The 22,898-nt window shown below is 40.4% G+C and overlaps 1 protein-coding gene across 4 annotated transcripts; it reads right to left on the reverse strand.

Annotated features, from left to right (window-relative positions):
* Nucleotides 1-1,389: 1,389 nt before the first annotated feature.
* syt14b (synaptotagmin XIVb) lies at nt 1,390-22,301 on the reverse strand. 4 transcript variants are annotated; one of them, XM_055015777.1, is made up of 10 exons: nt 22,264-22,293; nt 16,168-16,215; nt 12,698-12,765; nt 10,178-11,188; nt 9,830-9,967; nt 7,104-7,366; nt 5,389-5,826; nt 4,947-5,124; nt 4,511-4,567; nt 1,390-2,763 (listed from the first exon to the last, which is right to left on the reverse strand). In XM_055015777.1, exons 4-10 carry the CDS (start codon nt 11,106-11,108, stop codon nt 2,447-2,449), a joined length of 2,322 nt encoding a protein of 773 aa, XP_054871752.1. In that variant the 5' UTR covers nt 11,109-11,188; nt 12,698-12,765; nt 16,168-16,215; nt 22,264-22,293; the 3' UTR covers nt 1,390-2,446. The 4 variants fall into 4 exon arrangements, with proteins under 4 accessions (XP_054871752.1, XP_054871751.1, XP_035813966.1 ...); XM_055015776.1 differs by lacking the exon at nt 22,264-22,293 and adding an exon at nt 14,845-14,932 and having other exon boundaries at nt 12,698-12,844; XM_035958073.2 differs by lacking the exon at nt 10,178-11,188 and having other exon boundaries at nt 12,698-12,844; nt 22,264-22,301.
* Nucleotides 22,302-22,898: the final 597 nt, after the last annotated feature.

Here is a 22,898-nt window from a genome sequence, read left to right on the forward strand (position 1 = left end):
ATCAACTTGTAGCAGAATGACAGGAAGAGACGAGTCTGGAGAAGGGAAGGAACTGAATCAGTGAATCGTGGTGGTAGTATAATGGCGTGGGCATATGGCTGCCAATGGAACTGGTTCTCTTATGTTTATTGATGATGCGACTCCTGACAAAAGCAGCAGGATGAATTCTGAAGTGTTTCAGGCAACATTATCTGATCATATTCATTCAAATGCCTAAGAACTCATTGGACGGTGCTTCACGGTGCAGATGGACAATGACCAAAGCATACTGCCAAAGCAACCAAAGGGAACCAAAGAGCCAAGTCAATCACCTGACCTGAAGCCAACTGAACATGCATTTCACTCGCTGAAGAAAAAATTGAAGGGAAAATGCCCCAAGAACAAGCAGGAACTGAAGACAGCAGCAGTAGAGGCCTGGCAGAGCATCACCAGGGACCAAACCCATCATCTGGTGGTGTCTATGGGTTAGAGCCTTGGGTCTGTCACTGACTACAAACGATTTGCAACCAAATACTAAAAGAGAAAATTTGATTTATGATTATGTTAGTTTGTCCAATTACTTTTGGTCCACTAAAAAGTATATAACATGTGTTGTAATTCTTAGACTGTTCACCTGATTTGGATCTAAATACCCTCAAATTAAAGCTGAAAGTCTGCACTTAAAGCACATCTTGATTGTTTCATTTAAAGTCCATTGTGGTGTGTACAAAGCTGAAATGGTGAAAATTGTGTCAATGTCAATGTCAATGAAGATTAAAGGTAAGCAAACAGACTGCTGGACCCTGACATTTAAGATAACTTTTCAGAAGAAAATGAAAAGGTGTTTGGGTGTAACAGAACTTGTGACAAAAGCACTCTAGTTGCTGTACTTATTTCAGCAGTAAAAAAAAAAAAAGTTGGACATCTGGTGTTCATCAAATTCCTGCAAAATGATCTTTCACTGAAGAAAATACAGCTTTCTAGCAATGTGTCCCAGCAGAAGAAGTAAAGGGACAAGGTGAGGTTGAAGCCCCCTAACCCAGACTGAGGGTTCAAATGTGACTTCACTGGGACAATACCAAAAAAAAAAAATGCATCCCACACCCCTCGGTGTCAGCCAGCAGAAAGGGGAGAGGGTTTCATTCACTGTGACATGGGTGGAGCTGTTGAGTCCTCAGTAGTCTTTTGGGGAATTTTCTGACTCATAGCTGCTCTTTCAGATGACAATTAAAACTTGGCTTTGTTCCAGATGAACACGTTGCTGGTATAATCACATTTCTCATAGCACTAGAGAATGTTTTTTTGCTTATTGTTGCCTTTATTTATTAATACACTTCATTTGAAATTAGAAAAAAAGATCTCTTTCGCAGTTTGCCATTCAAACTCACTTCACAGCAAACATAGCCGAGGTTTCTCATCGGTACTGCCTCACAGAGACAGCCACGTTTATTGGACTGCACAGGTTTCTGCATATTCTTCCTCAGCGAGAAGCACCGTGTTTCTACATGAATGAACATGGCTGAGTTGTCAGAAGGCTGAATGGTGAAACAGGCTCAATCTGTACTACACAGGAAAGGAAGCTGCTCTTTGATACCAGTGGCATGAAGAGCCGTGTCCAATTCTGTAAGAGACTCAGCAAGCACAAGAAGAAAGAATTGCATTCTTCCCATTTAAAGTGGAGTCAGATGCATAGTGTATTAAGTTATGCAAGTCCATGATGTAAAAATAAAAGATCTTTGTGTAACACGTACCCCAGAGAGACACCCATAAAACTGGTACACCGTGACAGGTAATCCAAAAACATAAAAGGAGAAATGAATGAATTGGTCTTGCATAATGTCATGGTTATGTAAACAAACTGTACAAAGCATAGTTTGTAAGCAGAGTTGCAGCATCTTGTAGGCCCTTTAACAGTCTTCTCATTGCATTCACTTTTGTCAGTGGCTACAACTGATAGAGAAATGTCTGGTATGCTGGTGGTAGCTGAAGTCCAGAGAAGCCCAAAAGTAATAGAAAAGAATCTGCTAGTCCTGGACCCAGCTCTTTGGTCCAAGATTCAGAGCCCGAAAATATTTTGAAGTGTATTAACTTTGTCCTGTAAACAGTTAGTGTACATGCAGATTTTGCTGTGAACAGAATCGCTTGGAAACAAACCATTTCATTCTGTCCTTGAGTGATCCAGTCAGTATAATGCCATTCACTTTCTGTCTGCCACTGCATTTTTTTGTCCACAAATAGGCTGGAACTGGAACCTCCATCAGTAAAGTCTGTCTGCTTCGGAGAAAAGTGGCAGATTAAAGGGTTTCCATGCAGCCTGGCAGTGAAGACTGGGAACCTGTGCCCATCTTCACAGCTGTATGCAACAAACACAACACACATCTCACAAGGTGCGTCTTGCTCTCCCAAACCTCTGATTGTTCTGGAAATGCTCTTACTTGAAGGTCAGTCTTTAAAAAAAATCATCCTCCTATGTGTCAGTAAGTGTGTGCCAGTGGCAGACCTGCTGTCCCTCCGCTTCTTTCATCTCTGTCCAGTGGACCTGCTGCTCCTCGCTGGTGCTGTTGAGGCCCAGGGAGACCCAGCCCAGCCTCTCCCTGGGCCTCATGCTGCTCCGGCGGCAGAACACCGACACCACCAGTGACACCTCGGACAGCTGGAAGAGTGCCACCTGGAAGACAAACGTCTCCTTGTAGGTGGGGTTGGGTTGGCCTCGACACACAGCCGTCTTACACTTTGACATCTCTTTCCCCTTAGAGTCCAGCATGGTCAGCTTCACATAGGTGTCTGGAAGGAGTTGTGGGAGACCAGTGAGACAGTGCCACCCAGTGGTGTGATGTGAGCCTGTAGCTAACATTAAATACAGTAACAGTGCTAGTTTTTAATAATGGTACCCAAAATCAACTATCATTTTTATTCTTGGGGTCTAATTATGGAATCAAAAAGCTAGTTAACCCAAATTACACAAAGATATGTGGAAATTTACACTGCTCAAAAAAAAACAAAAAACAAGGGAACCCTTAAATAACACATCTGATCTCAATGAATATAATATTCAAGTTAAATATCTTCATTGATTTACACTACTGTTGAAAAGATTGGGGTCACTTAGGAATGTCCTTATTTATGAAAGAAAAGCATTTTTTTTAGTTAATGTGGTAAATGACTATTCTAGCTGGAAACGGCTGACTTTTAATGAAATATCTACATAGGAGTACAGAGGCCAAATTCCAGCAACCATCACTCCTGTGTTCTAATGCTACATTGTGTTAGCTAATGGTGTTGAAAGGCTAATTGATGATTACAAAACTCTTGTGCAGTTATGTTAAAACATGAAAAAAAGTGTGAGTTTTCATAGAAAACATGAAATTGTCTGGCTGACCCCAAATTTTTTGGGCAGTAGTGTATATTGTATATTGAGTTTTTCAGCTGCTATATCAGTGCAATGGAGGTAAAAAGAATTCTGTTCATGACACTCTCAGCACAAGAAATGGCACTGAAAGTCTTCAGTAGCAAGTGGTATTTCTAGAAATAACACCACTTACTTTTAAAAATCGAAAGTTTTCACAAGACAAAAGGTCATTTTCTACTGCAGCAACTCTTGGGCCATTTTTGGAGTGGCCCAAATTTTGGGCATGTGCCAATCACAAGAACCCTTGTATAATGTTTTTCAGGAATGTCCTTGTGATAGAAAAAAAGGTACCTACTCTAGGGTAAATACTTCAGATTGACTCTGAATAAACTGCTGTGCAGGGCTGATGGGTTAAACTCAGAAAAGACAACAACTACCTTATTTCTGCCCTGACAGGAATCTCAGGAACAGAGTTCTCAAATACCAAGTAGCCTTTACAGGTCTTTGTAGTCATTTGGGTGAACTGACGCTTATGTATATATATGTATATATATATATATATATATATATATATATATATATATATATATATATATATATATATATATATATATATATATATATATATGTATAAAAAAAAATCTGATGTTTTATTGTTGCAACCAGGTAATTTATAGGGTTGAACCTGGAAAGTGACGTTCAATGTAAAGTAGTGAACAAAAACAGGTGGACATTTTGGAAAACCTCCTTGCCAAGAGTTTGATGTCTGTATACTCAGTTTGTATGCAGACAACAGGCCAAATACCTAGCCTGCCTCTGTCCTACTGTTTCAGCATCTGCCCAAGTGTGTCAGGTTTCCCCTGCCTCAAGTTGACGGTAACCTGGTCACCCAGTTCTAGCTTTATAGTTGAAGTACACACATGAGGGTGGCATGGATCCAATCTCTTGACAAGGAAAGTTAACGTGCATATTTCCTGAAATGGTAACTATGACTTTAGAGAGTTGGATGCACTTTTTCATGCTAACAACACAACAAACTGAGCAAATCCCACATCATTTTAATGATGATGATCGCATAATGTGCAGTTCTGGGTTTATAAACATAATGTCCACAAACGCTGTAGAAAATTTACAGAATCTATGGCTGTAGAAAATGTTACAAGTAATTTACTGTTGTCTTACCTCTCATGATATAAAGTTGTCCCCCTACGAAGTGTCTTACACAACAAAACAGACCATCTGTGGCAGACACACACCACGGCAGACACAATGTTCAAAAAAGAAAGAGAGAGAGTAGTTTCAAGATTGTGACATACACCAGAAGGTTCATGGGAACTCTGATTTTCACAAGCAGTTGCTTTGGCATTATGACTTTAATACCTTAGGTTATTAAATAGTTGGCAATGCTTCAAGGAAACATTTAAATGTAATGATTTTGTTTTCGTTGCATGCTGTTAGGAGTCTTGCCCATCTGGTTTGCCAAAACAATTACCTGAAATATATGAGCACCCCATGGGGAAGAGGTATTACAGAGAATTTTACTAATAGAAAATACAGCATCACTCATCACCTCACTCCAAGCTGGCACAAAACCCAACAATAAAACTTGTGTACTTACTGACAGGTTTGTCAGACGCTGTGGTTTTAAAGTGGCTTCCCTGAATAACCTCAGCCGACAGCCGTCCTGTTGCAGAGTTGTAGATGAGACCCAGGAGGATCTCTGGCATGGACTCCTCAGCAGAGCGGTAGGACAGAGCTCCTGCACTGCGAGACACACTTACAAGAGAACCGCAACCCTGGCAAGGAAAAACACAGAAAAGTTTTTAAGGACGGAGAGGAAAGAGGTGAGGAAAGAGATGTTTTCCTTCATTCTTTTATAACTCAACCCATTAAAAACAACAATTAATAAACCTGGGAAATAGCTGCAACACAAAACAATAAATCATGTGCAATGAAAGGAAACTTAAAGTAGAAAAAGGCCTACATTTGATATGTTCAGGTGCTTAAACTAAAATGCACAGAGAAAGATATGAAGATATAACATCACAAAGTGTTCTCACTGTAAGTTCAGAGCCAGGCTCCAGAGTGACAGGTAGAGCGATCTTGCCCTGCAGGTTCAGCTTAGTCAGGTAGAAGACCTTCTCTCCCAAGACCTTCTCTTTTTTCATCCGCCTTATGCTGTACAAGCGGAAGCGAACAGCATAGTCCCCCAGGGCCTCCTGTTCCACCCTGGAAAACTTGAATGTTTCTGTGAACACTGGACATGGACCCTTCTGCACGCCGGTCTTAGCCCGTTGCCTCTTGGTGGGCAGCAGGACCAGATGAACCTGCCACGAGATGTTGCCTGTCTGTTTGAGAGCAGGGATGTCGGTTGCTGCGGTGACCGTGACAGCCAACCACTGCTCATTGGAGTCGTACTCAAAGGCAACGTCCAGCGTGCCATATTTGGCAAGGGGCTCTGGCTCGTAGGCTGTGGGGAGCTGAGGACCAGGACCATCCTGAACGTACAAACCAGCAAAAACAGTCTGCATTATCTTCCTGGCACCAGCTGTTAGTGTAAAACTTGTAGGTTTTCACAGACTTTTAAAAAATCCTGTTTTATGTACCCAGACATTCAAAAAATTCCAGCTGCCCTCTGTTACACTGAATAAATCCTCTTTAGAAAGAAGATCTTTCAGGTATTACAAAGTATTGAGAGTTTATTTACTGAAAAATAAAAAAATAGAATGACACTTACACAACCACTGAAAAGTTTGAACAAACCTTCTAATTCAGTGGTTTTTCTTTATTTTTACTGCTTTCTACATTGTAGATATATACTGAAAACATCAAAACTATGACGCAAGATATATGGAATTATGTAGCTAACAAACAATTGTGAAATAAATATGTTTCATATTTTAGATTCTTCAAAATAGCCACCCTGTGCTTTGATAACTGCTTTGCAAATCCTTGGCCTTCTCTCAATGAGTTTCATGAGGTGGTCACCTGAGATGGTTTTCACTTCACAGGTGTGCCTTGTCAAGGTTAATTTGTGGGATTTATTGCCTTTTTATGGAGTTGGGACCATCAGTTGTGTTGTGCAGAAGTCAGGTTGGTACACAGTTGACAGCCCACAGTCCAAAAACATGCTGAGGTTAATTGGTAACTCTAAATTGTCTGTAGGTGTGAATGCGAGTGTGATTGTTTGTCTGTATATGTAACCCTGTGCTAGACTGGTGACCCATGCCTTCGCTTAGTCTCACCCTCACCCCCACCACCAACCTGCTGCGACTCTAATGAAGATAAGCAAATGCATGGATGGATGGATGGCATTCTAACTGTCATACTGCACAGAGGACATTTCTGAGCTCCCTCTACTTCTAGCCATAGTTATTGTTTTCCATAGAGTTGCAGGACTTTATATTGCAGTGAAAAATGAGCCCACAGTGAGGAATAATGTTACAGGGGCAAAACAGAGGGTTAAATAAGTACTAGCAACACTTTACCCATTCCGTTGTCCCTGAGTAAAGATGACCTGTAACTGTAGCTGACACTTTAACTGTAAGAACATTTTTCGAAGTTATCTGACTACATTAGTCCTCAAACATAAATGACAAATGCATGACATTAGAAAAACACAAGTGTATTATTATTTTTTGTGCTGTCTTTGTTATAATTCCATCAAACTACAGGGCAGTAAAAATCGAAATAAACCATTGACACGGTATGTTGACTCTGTTTATGTGCTGCTTGAAGACATGTAAGGGAGGGGAAACGGTAACTATGATCATACCTCTGGACCTAGAACAGCAGTGCTATCACTGGGTATGTCCTCTTCACAGGCTTTATTGAGGTAGCTTTCAGTGTCCTGGTCCACACTAGCCTCACTGGAGCAGAGGGGGCTGTCACAGCGCTGTTGGATGGACCCCCTCCTGGTCCCCCTTTCTGATTGGGAACGAGATGACATGCGGGCAACGGAGACCTCATCTTGGTATGGGGGAGGCTGGAGCTCACAGAGGGAGGAATCTTTCTTTATCCTCTGAATGCTGTTGGCTGCTTCACAACAGTGACAAACAGGGACACAGAAGTAATGCGATATTGAAGGAGTGTTACTGGAGACAGACAGTCTGTGCTCTACAGGAATACTCATTAGGTATGCAACATACAGGCAAACACGGAGTCAGGTAAACCTCTTCAACTCTACCAGTTCTGAGCTGAGGTCATCAAACTCATGTTATTTTAAGTTCTTGTTGAATTTCCAAAGTTTCGAGAGTCATGCAGTGTTTCATCTCATGTATTGAGGAGTTCCTATTATGAACATTTACAGGTTTACAATTTTATTTTTTTGCAATGTGCTAGAATATGCTTGCTTACATATATGCATATTTCAAAAACAAAATATTTTTTAAATACTGTACATTCCTGCAGCACCTCTTTCAAGCTGAAACGCATCGTTAGCTCGTCTCTTTAAGGCCCTCCTGAAAAGCACAGTCTGCTTTGATTTGTTGAGTTGGCCAGACACTACATTCAAAAAGTCCATTTGGACTTCGCAATTTGATAAGCTGCTCAGTTGATCACTGCTGATCCTGTTTATTATATTACAGAGTTTATACAGTTTAGCAATACTTCCCAAAGTCAGGAAAGCACTGTTCATGTCTAAATCCTATATGGACGTTTGACTAAAAAGAAAAATATCTCTTCAAACATGAAAAAATAAGCACAACAGAAAATAGATGCTGTCACTTAAAGATACGTTTCCTACCAGACTTCTTCCCTAAACTATTCATGCCTAGTTTCTGCACATTGTGTAGGGAGGCAGGACGACCACATCCATGTCCTCATGTACTTGATGATTTGACAGTGTGACAGCTGTAAGCCTTTGCATTTAGTGGGAATGTACCATGAGTGTGGAGCTAGTGGCCAAACTAGTTGCTAGGCAGGCATTCTGAAAATGTGTTACATGGTGACATAGATAGTTAACAAAAGAAAAGCCTGGACTATAAACCAGGCGTTTCAGACAGATAAAGAGTTTATCTATTTTTGTTGCAGACTTTGGGCTTTTACATGCAGCTATATAATAAAATAAATAAAATTGAAGAAATGTAAGACACCAGGGAAATGAGGGAAAGCCATATAGTATAATATGAACTCTTTAGTTAAATATATGGCATCTTGGTTCTGATTATTTTACTTCATCATCAACTTCTCTGAGGAGGTAAAATATTTCAATCAGAATATATGTTATTGTGGGCTGCACAGTTGCTTAGTGGTTAGCACTTTCGCCTTGCAGCGAGAAGATCCCCGGTTCGTGTCCCGGGCTTCCCAGGATCTTTCTGCATGGAGTTTACATCTTCTCCCTGTGCATGCGTGGGTTTTCTCCAGGTACTCCGGCTTCCTCCCACAGTCCAAAAACATGCTGAGGTTAATTGATTATTCTAAATTGCCCGTGAGTGTGATTGGGGGACCTTTCTTGATGCACTGAGCCCTTCTCTAGCTACCTTTATATTTAATATACACTATATTGCCAAAAGTATTCGCTCACCTGCCTTGACTCGCATATGAACGTAAGTGACATCCCATTTCTAATCCATAGGGTTCAGTATGACGTCGGTCCACCCTTTGCGACTATAACAGCTTCAACTCTTCTGGGAAGGCTGTCCACAAGGTTTAGGAGTGTGTTTATAGGAATTTTTGACCATTCTTCCAGAAGCGCATTTGTGAGGTCACACACTGATGTTGGACCAGAAGGCCACTGCTCTAGAGTCCAGTTGCGGCATGCTTTAGTGTAAAGTGTAAAGTTTGGTGGAGGAGGGATTATGGTGGGGTTGTTTTTCAGGAGCTGGGCTTGGCCCCTTAGTTCCAGTGAAAGGAACTCTGAATGCTTCAGCATACCAAGACATTTTGGACAATTCCATGCTCCCAACTTTGTGGGAACAGTTTGGAGCTGGCCCCTTCCTCTTCCAACATGACTGTGCACCAGTGCACAAAGCAAGGTCCGTAAAGACATGGATGAAAGAGTCTGGTGTGGATGAACTTGACTGGCCTGCACAGAGTCCTGACCTCAACCCCATAGAACACCTTTGGGATGAATTAGAGCGGAGACTGAGAGCCAGACCTTCTGGTCCAACATCAGTGTGTGACCTCACAAATGCACTTCTGGAAGAATTATCAAAAATTCCCATAAACACACTCCTAAACCTTGTGGACAGCCTTCCCAGAAGAGTTGAAGCTGTTATAGCTGCAAAGGGTGGACCGACGTCATACTGAACCCTATGGATTAGGAATGGGATGTCACTTACGTTCATATGCAAGTCAAGGCAGGTGAGCGAATACTTTTGGCAATATAGTGTATGTAGTATATTTAATGCCAGAGCCGTACACCATAGCAGTAAACTATAATCAGTTTCCATGTCAGGTGTATTGTGCATGTATCATCTGTGTTATCATGCATGTATCAAATTGTGTGTTTTATGTTCCCTGATTTTACATAACATGAGTACAGTCCATGTATCTTCTCACCACGTTCACTGGAGCCCTCGCTGCTGTATCCTCCCTGCTCAGCTGACTGCTTACATTTGCTGCTCCATGCAGACGTTGTGCTCTGCTGGGCCACAGCCTCGGGGCTCCCCTCCTCCTCACTGTCTGATAAAACTCCCTCTACACGGGACACATGAATAGTCTAGTTCAAACATTACATTTATCTTGCAAAAATTAAAGGTTGCAATATTTGAAGGAAAGAGTCAAGATTCAACTGCTGAAACTGGCACACAACACTCTGAAGAGGTGACTGGGGTAAGAGCTTGGAAATATGAGCAGAAGTAGAGATTCAAAGAGTGATGGTGAAAGAGAAGCAACACACCCTCTAACCTTGGTTTCCTTTTTTTTTCTTCTTGCCTTTCTTGCCTTTCTCCTTTTTCTTCTCCTCAGCCGGAGCTTTTTCTGATTTCTTCGAGCCCTCCTTTGCATCTTTTCCCTTCTTCTTGTGTGACTTTTTCTTTTTCATTGTGGACAAAGAAATTTCAAGGTCTTTCGCAGCGTCTCCCTCTCTCTCAGGGCAGTCCTCCATCTCTTCCTTCTCTTCCCCACTTTGCTCTTGCTGTTTTGATAACCTACTTTCAGTATCACTGCCAGTCGAATGAGGAGTTTTATCACAGTCCTCACTTGTCTGTTGAGTAGCTGACTGGTGTCCACTGTCACATGCCTTTCTGTCTTGTCCACTACTATTGTCTGTCTTGTCTAAAACATGAACTTCCTCCTCTTGCCCTCCCTCCTGGGATTCTTCTTGGTTTCTCTGAGACTGGGCTTCTTTCTCAAGCTGCTTCTCTCGTTTCTCTTTTCTCCGCTGTTCTCTCCTCTCCTGTTGTTCCTTCTCCTCTTTCTTCCTCATCTCTTCCTGTATTAACTCAGCTTCCGTCTTTTTAACTCGCCAGCATCCATCCCTCCATTCCCACTCCAGCTGGCTTGGAGTCTGCTCTGCCTCCATTGTATCACTGCTTTGGTTGGTTTTTGAGCTTGTGTTACCTGTCTCTGAGTCTCTCTGCATTTGCCACATGCTTTTATTGCTGGCCTTCCCTTCTGATGCGGCAGACGCCTGACCTGGCTCCTGGCTGCTGCTGTTTTCCCCATCTTCCACCTTGTTGATAATTGTGGTAACCTGCTCAGTCAGCTGGTCACTGACAGCATAAGTGACATCGCTGACAGCGTTGGCCAGGTCATCTACGCGACTAGTGACTGAGTCCAAGATGGAGGAAATGTTGACAGATGGGAGGTTCTGCTGGAAGCTCTTGAAGAAGGCCATCTCTCAGCCAGGGATCCTGTCACCACGCTGACCACTAGATTAGCTCATCAGACGCACTGACACGGACATGTGGTTGTTACCTGGGTGTGGGGCCAATATCATAGTGTGTGCTATCAAGTCTGTACACACCAATATGATTATAGTAAAAAATTCACTTGTATCATGTCTCATGCTCAGACATTAAAATATGGGTTTTAGAAAGAAATCACAGCACGTGTGTATTCATTTATCAGCAGTGATGCCTGCACTCCAAAAAAATCTGTTTTGATGTTAACTGATTGGTAAGCTGATCTGAAGACATTAAAAGAAGCATCTGTTTATATTGATAATAGTGCAAGATTTAGACTGCAGTTAACTACCAGCAATGTTAGCGTCATCGGTGGCTGTAACGTAACTCGTGTTTAAGAACAAAACAGGACACATTAGAAGTGTAGAATGTGCATAATTAAGAAATCAGAAAAACAATCATGCACCTTGACTTATACAGAAAATAATATGCAGCTAAAAAGTCCTATACAGCCACACACACATACAGGATACAAACACACGATACATCAATACATCGGATTCCACCCTGAAAGCAGTTTAAGTACAAATTCTGAATGCAAAGTTATTCTAAAGAAATCAGTATTAAACTCTACTCTCCCTGCTCCTTCTAAGTTTGCATAAGATCAACAAATGGTGTCTTATCTATGTAATGTAGTGTTCTTTGGGGCAACTGAAGTATATACATCTCATACATACCTGGGAATAAGTTTTTAATCTCTATAAAAGGATAATTCTATAAAAAGGTAAACTGTGCCCATTATATAAAATAACTGTCCTCTCATTTGATAATTTTAGCAGAGTGTGGTTATCTGGTTCACTCAAAGGAAGCAGACCTGTAACATTAATATCAGTCTTATTACTCCAAGGAACACGGTGGAGTTATGTGACAATCGGCGTCGGTTTGTCTGTCTGTTTGTTTGTTAGCAACATTAGTCAAAAACAGACTAACCGATTTGGATGAAATTTTTAGGGAAGGTCAGAAATGACACAATGACCAATTGATTAGATTTTGGCAGTGATCTGGCTTATAGTCTGGAGTTTTTTTTAAAGATTTCTGTATCATTGCGAGATAGCAGCACGGTGTCACTATGACTATGACTAAGTGAACACTGTCAGCTGCCTACTGACAATCACATGATTGCGATCCTACTACAAATCTACTGCTGCAGACTTACGGGGACTTATCCGTCGGAAATGACAAAAGGAATGAGCAGCCATGGCGGAGTACTGTGCTCTCTGAGTGCTTTTCTTGTTGCAACATCGGTCATAAAGACCTTTCTTTTATGTCATTACTGTGCAATAGAAAGCTAGAAAAGCTTGTTTGAAGATATACAGCAAATATATCAATTTAGAGGGCATGAGCACAGCAAGCTGTCATTGTCTTGGATTTGATTTTGTTTCACGTGGCACAGGTGTGTGAGGGTGACCAAATAAGGTGAACTTCACATAATATGATTAATGTAGAACCGCAACAAATGCAATAGTCATCCTAAAGTGTGTGTAAATGAAGCCAGTGTAGTAAATCTGTAAGTACTGAGTACCTGGCTGGTTCTTCTTGTAGCCACTGAGATGTGACAGATCATCAGGACTCCTCACTGACAGTTTGTTGCTGAGGTAAAGAAAAAACAGAGCCATCAACGCCATGAAGGCTGCAATGGAAGACAGGACACCCAGAAGCTCAGGTGAGACTGAGGAGAATAATGAAAATAAAGAGGTAGGGAAGAAAAGATAAGACAGACAGAAAAAGAGAAATAAATTAGACAGATGAATATCAGTAATTTTGTTGAAGGTAAAAGTGCATTTTTTTCTGAAAAAAACATCTGCTGTTATAAATAAGTTAATAAATAAATAAACTCCCACAGATGGCTGCAAGTGAAAAAAAAATATTTTGAGCTATTTTGAGCACAAAATATTTTCCAAATGTTTTGAGATCAGTTTGCCATGTTGCTACTGTGAATAATTTTGTTAGATTATAGGCATAATATTAAAACTCCTCCAACTCTGGCTTATCAGGCTTTTCTGCTTTTAAACAGTCAGTGTTTTTTCCTCTTCAGAGGCATACCAGATACAATCTACAGTGCTGTATGTAGGCCAACCATACTTCATGTAACCATGCAGCCCTGTGCTATTTTTATGAGCGCCTCAAAGGAACTGCATCTAACTGAAATGTTGGCTCAGTAAACCCACTAAAAACAGGCTAGGCCTGCGCTTATTAGACAACCACACAAACACATCATAGAGTAACAGATTAAAAAAGGAAGTAGGCATTAAGAAAAAACTGCATTTCAAAGAATGCCTTTGTGGAAACAATAAGTTGTAAAAGAAAGGAAACTGCGAGCAAGGTTCTGTGATATGAAGAGTCAGGGTTTTCAGTGAGGCACAGAATACAGCCATGATACAGTTTGATCCCAGAAGATGTTAAAGAATAAATCCCTTGGTATTTTATGAGAGACATCAATCATACAAGCTTTGCACATTTACACAGACCGTTAAAACCCTCCCCTAAATGACAAACATCCAATCATAGCTTAATAATTATAACAAGTCATAGCCTTTGAACCTCTCCACATGTTAAAGCTGTGAGCATGGGTTAGAGTATATCAATTATAAAGTTTGTACTGTTATGTTTGGTTTTGTTTTTACTTTATTAGAATCAAAACAAAACAGCACAAGTGCAAGGAAGACAGTAAACAGGGTTTGTCTGCTCTAAGCAGATTGTAAGTAACAATCATTAACATGTCTGGCTCACTAGGATAGGAAACTAATGTTAAAAGTTTCGGTTTCAAAAAGCACAACTCACACAGCTACTATGGACATTCCCTCGCTGTGGGGAAACTGGTCCTGGATGTATCGGCTAATGTTTGCAGCTCTGACCTGTTCTAAATTTGAATCATAAAAATTTGTCGAGCAACCAAAACCAAAGTTAACACAGATACCTGACCTACTGAAAAAAGCCTTATATTCATTTGTGTCATTAAAATATATAACAGGGTTTTTCCTCTACAGTTTCCTTCAGGTGCCCTTGTTTACTCCCACAGATCAAAGACATGGATGGTAGATTAAAGTGAAAGTGAATGTGTATGTCTGTCTCTTTCTATTAGCCCTGTGATGGATTGAAGTTTCATGTTGTTGCTGCCTCTCTTGACCAGGATATTTATGATTTTTTTATTTGCCTAAGACTTAATAAACTAGTTGACTAATTAATTTAATTTTTGACATTTCTCTGGTAAAAATACAAAAAAAAAAATCAACCTTTACAGTTTTGAGGATTTACTGTTTGTTCAGACAAAACAAGTGAAAAACAAAAACATCTTTCACAATTTTCTGATATTTTAACTAAACAAAGCATGAAAATTGATCTTGAAAATAACTGTTGGTTGCAACCCTCTAACAAGACAGAGAAATAAGAGCGATTCCAGTAAAGTCGACAGCTATCACAACCATCACTGTCACTCATTACATTGCTGTGAAAACTGGAGTCTTGAGGACACAAATGAGAAATGAAGAGAGGAAAGCAGTAACATACTTTCTTAAACATTCTGACTAGAGATTGAACTTATTATGGACACACTTGTCTCACCATGGCAACAGGCAGAGACCACTGTCGCTGCAGACTGACAAAATGATGAATGCTAAATTTCCAAGAATGGCAAGAGAAGTGGATAAGAGCGCTATTGCAGAGGCTTACCTTCTCTAAAAGAATGTCCTCTTTCAAACCAGCTGTTCCCAAAAAAGCTGCACTACCAGTATTTCTGCAGCTACAGATAGTAAATGATCTAAGAAGAGGAAGAAACAAAGTTGTGTTGCTCTGAGGCAATCCGATATGTAATAAATCCCTTACACTTAGTGTGTTCCAGCACTTCCCAGACTTACGTATAAACTCTCACTGCTGACGGAAGTGCAGATTGAGCCAGAATGACCTCTACTACCACCGCACAGTAGCTGTCTGTTGAAAATGAACAGCTTAAGGCCCTGTGCCCCAATGTGATGACAATTCATACATGGCCCTGCTCTGTAAATGTCAAAGACAGCTGAATAATTTAGACACCTGTAGCAACTTGATACCTCAACCGATGTACACTGGAAAGTTGAGCTGTGTAGCAAGTCAGCCTTTGAAACAGTTCACCCACCCATTTTTAATGTAATACCCATCATCAGGAAAGTCTCTTAACAGCATAGCAGATTAAAAGGGATTTTTCAATTCGTCTCTTTCTCCCTATTCCATCCTCCCTAAATGTGTGCATGTACAATATATGTGTCTGAACAGAATAAACAGGATAATAATAAGCAAATAATCTGTTACTACAGAGTGAACTGAGGCTGAACTCTTGATTATGAATTGAGCCTCAGGATTCAATCTGCTTTTTTTTTTCCAGGCAATGACTTCCCTGCAAGCTGATGAGCAAATATGAAAACACAGACACTGAAGCATTCAGTGTAAATAGAGCAAATAAATAATAACCTTGGACAAATGCGAGTGTGTTTCGAGTAAATGTTTGTCCAAAAAAAAAAACTGAGAAGACAAATTATCCTGTCATGTGTCTACATTGTTGAGGCATCGACTGAAATGTTCTTATCATAAATGGTATTCTGAATTAAATGATTGATATTTTGACTTAATTGTAAGATAAGGATATGCTTGCTTGAAAAGTGTAGGAAATCTAGAATTGTTATACACATGGACCTCAGATAGGAAACAAAACCTCCTTAATGAATAAATCATGAACACACAGCTGCCTTCTTTTGCTGAAGTGAACTAAAACTTGATATGCCATGCATAATTTACACACAAACATTATGCTTTCTGAGGTCTATATAGATAAACATTCAATGCACCAGACACCAGAAAAAAAAATTCACAGGAAACAGGGACGTTAAGCAGTTAAGATACATTTTTTGGACGTACTAATTTCAGTATGGCCATACAAAAAAACAGGCTAACAATGCACACATGCTTTTATGTTTATGGAGACACATTTTTGCAGGGACACGGATGGCTTTCACATCTTACCTCGTCTGGCACAGATGAGCTCATGAACACCACAGTTTCTCCCCCCTCCTAGGAGAAAGACAGAGATGGAAAGTTGGGAGTCAGAGGTTAAAATATGATTCCATGTACTGTAGAAACATATGCTGTTTCCTCAGGTTAAATGAGCTGGCAGATGTACACATCAGCAACCATAAATCTGATTAGCTGGAACCAAGAGAGAAAGAAAAACAAAATCAAATGGGTAATTAAAACTACTCTTATTTGCTTTTCATGTGAAGACGCTTTTCTACATTATGAATATGTTTTAGGTTTACTAAGTTGCTACTAGGACATTTTGTTAATAAGATGGAACCTAGTTTTATGTATAATCCCTCTGAGGCTCAGGTTAATGAAAGATACTGACACTTGCATGGCTTTTTTCACATGCACAAACCCACAGCCTTTTACACATACATTCACACACTATCTCTCTTGTCTCGGTGCTTCAGTATTAAGTGATAAAGGTGTCTAACGTTAAGAGTGTAGCAGCAGCATGCCTTGGCTCTGAATTTGGAAAGTAGTGTCTTAGTTTATACATTCTCAAACCTGTAATGGTTTTCCTCCATTTGCACACCAACTGTTTGACTGTGGATATTTAATATTTTTATCTCGTCTGATTGGGTTGTCTACTAACATTTCTTTTCTGCAAATCTGATGATGACTTAAGTCAAACTTATGCAGAAAAGCACCCCTGTATTTGTGGTATTTGTTGTTGAGATGGGAGTTAAGGATTGTTTTATATATGTGTGTGTGTGTGTGTGTGTGTGTGTGTGTGTGTGTGTGTGTGTGTGTGTGTGTGTGTGTGTGTGTGTGTGTGTGTGTGTGTGTATACTGATACTGATTATCTCTTCATCATGGCACACATTTTGTCCTCAAAGTTGATGTATTAGAAGCAGGGAAAATGGGCAAGCATAAGGATTTGAACAAGTCTGACAAGGGCCAAACTGAAACTGTGATAGCTAGAGGACTGGGTCAGAGCATCTCCAAAATTGCAGCTCTTCTGGGTTGTTTCTGGTCTGCAGTGATCAGTTTTTATTAAAAGTGGTTCAAGGAAGGAACAGTGGTGAACCAGTGACAAGGTCATGGATGGCCAAGGCTCACTGATGCAGGTGGGGAGTGAAGATTGGCCTGTGTGGTCCGATCCAACAGATGAGCTACTGTTGCTCAAATTGCTGAGCAAGTTAATGCTGGTTCTGATAGAGAAGTGTCATAAAACACAGTGCATCACAGTTTGTTGTGTGTGGGGCTGTATAGCTGCAGACCAGTGACAGTGCTCATACTGACCCCTGTGCACTGCTGAAAGTGCCAACAATGGCTCGAGTATCAGAACTGGACCACGGAGCAATGGAAGAATGTGGCCTGGTCTGATGAATCACATTTTCTTTTACGTCACGTGGATGGCCGGGTGCATCTGTGTCGCTTACCTGGGGAACACATGGTGCCAGGATGTATTATGAGAAGAAGGCAAGCCGGTGGAGGCAGTGTGATGCTTTGGGCAATGTTCTGCTGGGAAACCTTGGGTCCTACCATCCATGTGGATGTTACTTTGACACGTACCACCTACCCAAGCATTGTTGCACACCATGTACACCCTTTCAAGGAAACGGTATTCACTGATGGCCGTGGCCTCTTTCAGCAGGATAATGCACCGGTGCCACAAAGCAAAAATGGGTCAGGAATGGTCTGAGGAGCACAACAACAAGTTTGACATGTTGATTTGGCCTCCAAATTCTCTAGATCTTAATCCAGTTGAGCATCTGTGGGATGTGCTGGACAAACAAGTCCGGTCCATAGAGGGCCCACCTCGCAATTTCCAGGACTTAAGGACTTCTAATCGTGAATAGTAATCTATGGGTATTTCTGTAATGCCAAAGATGGCAGTTGTCTAACACATGTTCCATGTCTGCCCCCAAAAATCTATTGCATTCTTAGTAACAGCCAGGCCAGGATACATGCAGCTAATCGTGTTGCTGCACTGATGCAAGCATGGTGTCGTGCCACTGTGCACATGCGTAGTAGTAGTAAAATCTGTGGGGAAAAACCATTTTTAAACTGTATTTTTGAGCAAAGTTGCCAAACCTTTTCAGCAGATTTTACTGATGATTCTATACATGCAGTTTTTATGACCTTTGAGAATGGCTCTCGGGTTCAACTCAGGTCTAAGGACATTTAGTGCACCTCAGGGGCCATTATTTTTATTTAACATAATTTAAATTTTAAAAATCCCTTTTGTAAATAAACATAAGAAGGTGTAAAATAAATCTAACTGGTTAACAGTAAGAATTGACTTCAAATTACCTGGTGTAAGTCAATAAATCTTACAAAAGGATTTTTGAACCTTTACAGGGTATTTCAGTGATTTAGTAAATCACCTCCATGGAGTTAGAGGCCTTATACAGATTGAAAATATAACGGTCTATACAGAGGTTAAGATATCTTGATTATTAGTGTCTTATACTGGTCAAGGGCCAGAAACACAGGATTTCCATAATGCATCCCAAAAGTTCATTTGGAAAAGTCAAGAATTATTAGAACATCTTTGTCTGTTGTCATTGTTTCCAACCAACTTGTAACAAATATTGACTTTCAGATATTTGAATCCTTTGAAGCTTAACTCAAAATAGCCTGGACAACATTATCAAGAGTTGATTTCTCTAGTTAAAGTTCTATTTATTCAAACATTAAAAAGTGAAACTTACAGTGCCAAACAAGGCTGATTAACAAAGCATAGGAACTAAATATTGAATTTGAAAACATATATAAAAACAACAACATATTGTAAAAATGTGTACAAACTACCCAAGGAACAGAATACAAATGAGGACGAAAATAAACTAAATTCACAGTGCTGGGTTATTTTCTGGTCATTCCTGATTGTGCTGTGTGATAAAAAGGGATAATGCCATTTAGTATGTGTGGCAATAGGTCTTAACCTGTTGCTTAACACTATTCAGTCTTGATACAGGTTCCACTCTGTACCACAGAAGCAGTAGTGAATGTAGAAAGTACAATTACTCAAATATTGTACTTAAACAGAATTCTGAGGTATTTGTACCTCTTTCCTTCCTTTATTTTACTTCATACTTCTTATTCCACTAAATTCAAGTGGGACATATTATAGGCTACTTACATATATAGTTTATACATTAAAAATGTTTTTAAACGGTTTATGTAATGAAACACTGAGTACAGATATTGACTGATTATCAACCTGGCCGATTATCAGGACTAATATTCAACATTTCTTGAGTTAATTTAACTGACATTAACTAATTCCAGAGAAACGAAATTAAAAATGATCTTCACTGGCTCTGCTCTGGCAGCTACTGTCTGTCTGTAGTCACCTCTCTGTTGACTGACCAACGTCACACGCACAGTACTATCTGATTAGTTATATGTCACAGTGTTAGTCAATAAACACTGAAGTATAAATAGTGAAAAGTTCTTATTTAAATAAACATGCAAAACACATAAATAAGCAATAAGGGATTACACATTTTGACTCCAAGGATTAAATTTTTACTGAAATGTCACTAACAAATCATTCATCTTGATCACTGATAATTAGCATCAATATCAGCCCTAAAAATACTGCCAAAAATATATCAAGTCAGCATCATCTTCTGCGACTACTTTTTATGCTGCTGCACAGCAAGTGTATTTATTTTGGGAAGTTTTATTTTTACACTTTAGCATTCCACTTACTGTAATTCTTTAAATGCTACACAGAAAACATATAGTTTTTTTTTCCAGGTTGATTAACATCCATGACAAGTGGTCTAGGTTTAAACAAGAGATCGTTGCATTTATCCGCCACAATACAATCAAATAGTGACACTATGGAGTGCAACACACTGGAAGTCCCTTTGACATCAAGATACACTACTGTTTAAAAGTTTGGGGTCACTTAGAAATGTCCTTATTTTTGAAAGAAAAGCAGTTTTTTTCACGAAGATAACATTAATCAGAAATACAGTCTAGACATTGTTAATGTGGCAAATGACTATTCTAGCTGGAAACGGCTGATTTTTAATGGAATATCTACATAGGGGTACAGAGGAACATTTCCAGCAACCATCACTCCTGTGTTCTAATAGTACATTGTGTTAGCTAATGGTGTTGAAAGGCTAATTGATGATTGGAAAATGTTTGTGCAGTTATGTCAGCACATGAATAAAACTATGAATTTTCATGGAAAACATGAAATTGTCTGGGTGACGCCAAACTTTTGAATGGTAGTGTACAGGTCCATAAAAGCAGTCAGAACCTTCAACTCAACTTCTCCAAGATTGAGCTCCTTGTCATCTAAGCTAGTCCCTCTATACAACAAGAAATCAACATCTAGCTTAAATCAACCCAACTCAAACCCACAAAGTCTGCCAGAAACTTGAGTGTCATGATCAATGACCCACTAACTTTCAAGGCTCATGTGGTCTCTGTTGCTCGGTCGTGTCGATTCGCCCTGTCCAATATCAGCAAGATCAGACCCTTCCTGTATGAACAGGCAACACAACTCCTGGTTCAGGCTCTCGTAATATCACGCATCGACTACTGCAACTCCTTACTCGCAGGCCTCCCCTCATGCACGGTCAAACCTCTGCAGATGATCCAGAATGCAGCAGCACATCTGGTTTTCAACCAACTAAAAACAGCACATCACGCCACGGCTCAGATCACTGGCTTCCAGTTGCCACCACATAAAATTCAAAAGTCTGACACTTGCATTCAAAACTACAATGAAAACAGCTCCCTCCTACCTGAACTCACTCATTCATGTCTACACACCCTCCTGCCCACTACGCTCAGCCAACAAAAGGCGCTTGATACAACCACCATAACAGGGCCGGTCCATAGCTAGACTCTTCTTTTCTGTGGTTCCCCAGTGGTGGAGCGAGTTACCAAATTCTGTTCAATCTGCAGAGTCCCTCTCAGTCATTAAGAAAACACTAAAACCCAGGCTTTTCACCGAACACCTTTGCACTTGACAGACTGCAAAAAAAAACTACATAAATCCTATTACATCTGCACTGCCTGTAGACACCATGGTCCTATTATCACACTTGAACTTGTTTTATGGCACTTATCCAGGTTGTTTTCTCCTGACTAGATCCTTGCTTGTGTTGTATCTACTCTCTCGCTTTGGATAAAAGCATCTGCTAAATGAAACTGTAGAATTTTAGAACATTCATTCAGAGTATTTCAAATCCCATTCAGACTTGTGAGGATGGATCATTCATTTGTGTGGACCATCTAATAGCGAAGTGGTTCCTGCTCTGTTCCTGTTGTGCCTGTGCTGAGACGTGTGCTGCTGACTGGCTCTGACTAGACCTCTGTGAGTGCTGCACACATGGCTGCACGTGACACATGGGACCTGTATCCGTGTCCACAACTTGACGGGACAAGGCACGCGCCTACTCTCTATGGCCGTTCGGTTATGTGTCCCGGTCCCTTTCTGTAACCGTGGAGAGACATATCCGTGGGCATGGAGGCTGTGATACCAGTTAGAGCCGTAACGATAACCAACAGCACGCGCCGTCATGAAACAGCAGAGTGTTTTCAAACGCATATCGTTCTTTTTCAGATGGCTAATATACATCATATTCATCCGCCAAGTAGTGTAGTTCTTTAACAGCAACAAAACAAAGTAGTTGCCATGTGATGCTAAGCAGCAGCACGCTATGATTTTCGGTAAAATATTGAAACGAAACGGTAGTCACGGGTCTACCTCAACAGTGACTTTACAAATGTGTTAACTCGATCAATCTAACTCGATCAATCACAGCGCCGGGACTGTCTGCACCTCTGTTTACTTGGGCATCACTTGACGTGCACATCGCGAGCAGGGATCACAGCGTCCTGCATCAGTGCGGCTGTCCGCACTTCAGCATCACCCGCGCGCTGCTAGTTAGCTGTCCCGCCTCCACAGCACTGCGGTACTCGCGTCGGGAATTTAAAAGGAACCGGACAAAAAATAACTAACTCTGTGAATACAGAATGTGGGGTTTAAACTGCGTTCTCAATCAGCCCTGAGCAAAGTTTCACACGGGTGCAGCAGGACACCTGACACCGAGTACCTACCGTCTATCGCCATGATGCTCCGTCCCGGACTCTACCAAGTGTGTGTGTGTGTGTGTGTGTGTGTGTGTGTGTGTGTGTGTGTGTGTGTGTGTGTGTGTGTGTGTGTGTGTGTGTGTGTGTGTGTGTGTGTGATGGAGGAGGGAGGTCATTGGGCATTCATGTGCCAGTGGACGGTTTGTGTGAGCGTGTGTGCGAGACGTGTAAGCATGCAGTATTTCAATAACAGGACATATAATATTTATGATAGATAAACCGATATTTAAACAAGTAAATTACTAAATAAGATTTAATGAAATGGAATAAAAATAATAGTCTACACAAGTGCATAGTGTGTATTATTGATATATGATGGTAACTAAGACAGTATTTGTCATAGCATGTATTTGGGGTGCAGCCCAAGGGTCATTCCAGAATTGGAGGACATTTGGGTTTCAAAATTTGGAAAAAATAAACCTTCTCTTTTACAATTTTATGCTACATATTAATCAATAATAGGTAATAAACTATTAAAGGCTTGATTGGCTTACACATCAATGGTCTAATTTGTATTCAATGATTTATTTGTTGTTTGCTAACCCTACTCTAATCACAGTAACAGGGCTGCTAAACAATGCTAATGTTAGCTTTTTCTCAGG

Source organism: Amphiprion ocellaris, chromosome 12 (assembly GCF_022539595.1).
Source record: "Amphiprion ocellaris isolate individual 3 ecotype Okinawa chromosome 12, ASM2253959v1, whole genome shotgun sequence".
Lineage (NCBI taxonomy): Eukaryota > Metazoa > Chordata > Actinopteri > Pomacentridae > Amphiprion > Amphiprion ocellaris.